General features: G+C 38.2%; 1 protein-coding gene across 1 annotated transcript in view; it reads right to left on the reverse strand.

The window, feature by feature from the left end:
* The window catches only part of LOC105139953 (probable LRR receptor-like serine/threonine-protein kinase At4g08850), an 8,893-nt gene extending 3,706 nt beyond the window's left edge, over nucleotides 1-5,187 (reverse strand). Inside the window, exon 1 of the mRNA XM_011046603.1 lies at nucleotides 4,670-5,187. Within this exon, the coding sequence (XP_011044905.1) occupies nucleotides 4,670-5,022 (353 nt within the window). The 5' untranslated portion in view covers nucleotides 5,023-5,187. The remainder of the gene's footprint in view (nucleotides 1-4,669) is intronic.
* Nucleotides 5,188-5,203: the final 16 nt, after the last annotated feature.

Genomic DNA, 5,203 nt, shown 5'->3' on the forward strand with positions numbered 1-5,203 from the left:
TTATTTTGTTGTGGTGTTTTGCGAATAGTAAAATGTCGCTTGATCCCTTCATCTTGACAAACTTCAAAGAAAGGATCTGAAGTGTACTCACCACCATTATCTGACCGAAGAGTCTTAACTCTCCTTCCCGTTTGAGTCTCCATGATTTTCTTCCATTTCAGAAAGATATCAAGGACCTCATCCTTGTGTTTCATCATGTACACCCATACTCGTCTTGAGAAATCATCAATAAAAGTAACAAACCAACGATTACCTCCAAGAGATTCATTCTTTGAAGGTCCCCATATGTCTGTGTGAACATAATCAAGAATCCCTTTTGTATTGTATACCGCAGTGCCAAACTTGACTTTTGTTTGTTTTCCAAGAACACAATGCTCACAGAACACATGCTTCCCAGTCTTGACACCTTTTAATAGACCTTGCTTAACTAATCCTTGCAAAGCCTTTTCACCAGCATGCCCTAAGCGCATGTGCCAAAGTCTAGAATTACTTGTTTCATCATCTTCTATGCTTTTGGAAATAGCTGTTGTACTAGTAATAGTAGATCCATCTAGGAAATATAAGTTTCCTATCCTCGTGCCTCTTAAGACAACTAATACACCACGGATTCCTCTCAGGACTCCACCATGCATGATAATCTTATAACCATTGGATTCTAGGATTCCAAGTAAGAAAAGATTTTTCTTCAAGTCAGGTACATGTCATACCTTTGTGAGTGTCTTGACTACCCTATTATTAATCTTCAGTTGGATAGTCCTAATCCCTTTGATCTCATCAACACAACTCCTCCATCAAACTCCTCGAGTATCGAGAATAAGTGCTTGTTAGGGCACATGTGATAGGAACATGCAGAATCAAGAAGCCATTCACCACAATGGTTTTCTAGTGATGAGACCATGAATGCAGAGTCTCGTTCATCCTCATCTCGTGCAACGTTCACAGTTGGTTCATCTTTTTCCTTATTGCCCTTGATCGGACAATCTTTCTTCCAGTGTCCCTTTTTATGACAAAAGGCACACTCATCTTTTGCAAGATATCGTCTGTTTGATGATTCTCCTCTGGATTTTGAGCGAGATCTCCCTCGCCCTCGAAATCTTCTGGGGTTTGTTCTGCCTCTAACTGTCAATGCTTCTGACGTTGACTCTTTGTGAACAATCTGATCCTTCTTCCGGTACTCATTGTTCACCAAAGCATTGGACACATCAATGAATTTAATCTTTTCTTTACCATACAGTAAAGTGGTGACGAGATGTTCATATGTGTCAGGCAGTGAATTCAATAACAGCAGAGCTTTATCTTCATCATCAATTTCCACATCTAAATTCTTCAAATCAGCTATCATTTTATTGAAATCATTCAGATGCTCATTCATAGAAGTACCTTTCTTGTGCTGAAAGCGGAAGATCCTTTTCTTCAAGTAGAGACGATTCTCTATACTCTTCTTCATAAACTTGTCCTCCAGTGCTTGCCATAATTCCTTTGCAAAGTTTTGTTCTGAAAAGGCGTACTTCTGATCCTTTACAAGACAAAGTCGGATGGAACTGCAGGCCAACCGATTTATCCTTTCCCAACTTTTATCATCCAGATCCTCCGATTTATCTTCTAGAGTGAAATCCAAATTCATTTAGACAAGTATATCCATGATTTCACATTTCCACATGCCAAAATTACCTTTCCCATCAAACTTCTCCACCTCAAATTTAGTACTCGATACCGGGATGTATTATGGAGGTATACTAGCATTTCCCACTGATTTTTTTCTGGAATATCAGCCATTAGGACGTCTTTGGATTACAAATCGACTCTCGAAATTGTTAAAACATGCATTTTTATGCTCAAAAAAGCCAAAACAATAACTTCAGTGTGCTGTTTCACAAAACGAACACCACCGTTGCGTTCAGAATGGTTGAAAATGCTAAGAACCAGCTTGACTCGGCCTAAAACGGGTCAAAAAATCACTGAGTTGGCTAAAAAACCAATCTGACCGAGTTGACTCAGAGAAGGAATATTCTATCTCTAATAAAAAATATTTTGTCATGGGAATATTTTCTTACTGTTAGTGGAATATTCTTATTCTGTCAAGAGAATATTCTGTCACTGTTAGATGAAGTGTCTGATGACATGGTGATGTGGACCCCTTGTTGATGACGTGGATGATGACTCAGCGCCAATGTATCTAGTGATGTGGCAGTCTTCTCAGGCTAAAATTCTGGCACTATCTGGTTTTTCCATCAGATTTCAGGTGAAACTTCAGCGAGCTCTACAAGGCTCGTTTCAACTTCGATTTCGATGATCTTTATATCTTCGGACTCGTATCGATGAGAGGAATCTCCGCAAGTGGTCAAAATCAAGATCCGAGAACTTTGAAAAATCTACAACTTCGAACCGAAAGCTGAAAAAACGTTTTTTTCAGTGTTCTAGCTTCCCTAGTACTCTGATACCAATTTGTTGTGCATACTGGACCGAAAGCAAACACAAATAAAACACAAACAAGCAGATTTACGTGGTTCCCCAAAACCAGGTACGCCCACGAAGGCAACAAATTGTATATTATTGGAGGAATGATGCAAATACTGAACTCAACGCAGTACAATCCCACAAAACCCAGTGTTTCACTCTTACACTCAATATTTCTCTCAAATCTGCACTTTCTCATTGTCACAGTTGCACTTGCACTCACTGCACACTTCCTTTACATATCTCTTTCTATATATTTCACTCTCTCGTCTCTATCTCCATTTATAGGAGAAATGAGAGCCTTCGCAGCAACCCATGTGCAGCCTAATAAATGCCAACCAACTACTACAATAAAAAGTCATGGTGGTTGGAAAAAGGTTCACAATTTGCTACAATTGCTAATTTGATGATAACCGCTGGTTGTGTGCGATTGGGTTAATTTCTATTCCATATGTTTCTTGAGGGCTGTTGGTTTCTATGTAAGGGGGCTGCTCTACGGGGTTTTGTGTTTCTTTGCCATGTTCTTGACAGTTTGTTTATTTAGATCTTGCCACAGACCATTTTCTTGCTGCTGAATGACCTTTTCTCTTGTTCCTATATGTTTTGTGTCTTTGTTTGTGGGCTGTAGACTTTTTGATTTTTGGTTATTACTCTTCTTTCCTGTTTTGGGTTACCGCCACTTCCTTTGTAGCCTTGTCTGGGTTTGGCTTGAACTTTCTTTTTCATTCAGGCTTAACAAAATTGCACAGCGTTCATCAAAAAAGCAATAGAAAAGAAAAAAAATGAAACCTCAGTTTTGTTTGCATTTTATTCTCAAGCATGAGTCTTGGGATCGCGTTGGATATGATTCCATGAAAATCTCAACCAACACTCTCAATCACAAACGAATCGCTTGTTCACTCTTTTTTTTCTTAGGCAAATGCATTTTGACAGTTTGCTATTGTAGTCCTGTAATCCAGGCTGCACGGAGGATTCTTCAAGAGTTCAGCGTGGAGAACTCTGTGTAGTTGATAGTTTAAATTTTTGTAGCATGATCTGTGTGGATTCATAGTTTTGTTTTGTGATTTGGCTTTACATGGTCCCTGTGCTTAAGCATAAGTTTTTCCTCGCTTTGCTTTATTATATAATCATGCTAAAATAAGTATCACTTGCCATACCATATACTTCCACGATGCTTATGTTAAAAATCATTTTATTGGAGATAATCATTTATTGAATTATCAGTAAATTTCTGGATATAATTGAGGAAACTAAAAATTTGGCTTAAAAGGAGTTTAAGGTTGCCAAGATCTTAAATTCTTGGTACATGTACAAGACTTCTTGGCTTCACCCATTAAAAATGAGCAGCAGCGCTTGGCCCTCCTCCAAGCTTGCTTGTAATGGATTTGGAACTTCTTGTTGTTCACCAAATAATTCTCAGATCTACATTTTACTGCAGCATTTCTTCGATGACCACTCCTTGGTTCCATACTTTATCCCACATGCGCTTTTTTAGGCAAATGCCTTTTGACACTTTGCTATTGTAGTCCTGTAATCGAGGCTGCACAGAAGATTCTTCAAGAGTTCAGTGTGGAGAACTCCGTGTAGATGATAGTTTAAGTTTTTGTAGCATGATCTGTGTGGATTCATAGTTCAAGTGCAGATGCATAGGATATCCAGCAATTCTTGGTATATCTCCTTCTAGAAGCCTCTAATGCTAGTGCTTATGTTTTAGAACATCTTAGGTTGCAGTAGGAGATTATAGCTGGACTTGTTTTATCTATTGATTCTGATTAATCAGTGCTGCCAAAATCACTCCTACCATCACCGCCATATAGGGGATGAGAGAATGGAAGATGAATGGCTATATCCTATGGGGCAACCATGTGGACAAACGCATTGGTGTCTACGATAACAATTTGCTGTCTAACAATTTGCTCTTGCTAGATTATTACAAGGGATGAAACAAATTAATAATACTTTACCAAAACAAATTATAGCAAAGAGCCTTTATTTACCTTGATTAATAATAATACTGTACTTCAACACCTTAATCGTTGAAGAAACAAAATACAAAGCAGAGAAATAATTTATTACAAACAAAGCTACGAAAATTGAAAATAACATAAGTAGAAACAATCACATACTAATTATACAAAATCTTTTGGAAAATTATCAGCCTGTCACAGTTGTTTGAGGCATCAGATCTTCCAATGTTATTGCGGAAAATGACTTTGGCAGCGGAGGCCATCGAGCTATGAGCTCCGAAGCTACTTGTCGCATGGTTGGCCTAGATTGGGGAATGGCAAGCAAGCATGCAAATGCTATTTTGATAATGTAGACCACACCTTCTGCAACTGGATTTTCAGGAAGTGGGATACGTTGGTCTATCACATCCTTCAACAATGTATGCTGGTTGATTTGAGAGAACGACGAGGAGGAAAATGCTGGTGCAGAAAGAGAGGAGATGAGATCACCCGGATGCATTCCCATTATTATTTCCATTGTGACCACTCCAAAGCTGTAGACATCGCACTTCTCGTTCACTCTCATTGTGTAAGCTAGCTCTGCAAAAATTCTGGTCATTTTTTCACAGTACTGGGTGTATTGTACTGCTAATATAAAAATTTATTATACATAACCTTTAGAGCATCCAAAAATGTGTTGTAATTGTACCTCCATTTTCATAGTAATGGTTGTATTGTTGTGCTAATATGTCATAATGTATATATATGTCATATAAACAGAAATTTAGCAATTGATTCAT

This window comes from Populus euphratica, unplaced genomic scaffold (genome assembly GCF_000495115.2).
Source record: "Populus euphratica unplaced genomic scaffold, PopEup_1.0 scaffold113.1, whole genome shotgun sequence".
In the NCBI taxonomy this organism is placed as follows: Eukaryota; Viridiplantae; Streptophyta; class Magnoliopsida; order Malpighiales; family Salicaceae; genus Populus; species Populus euphratica.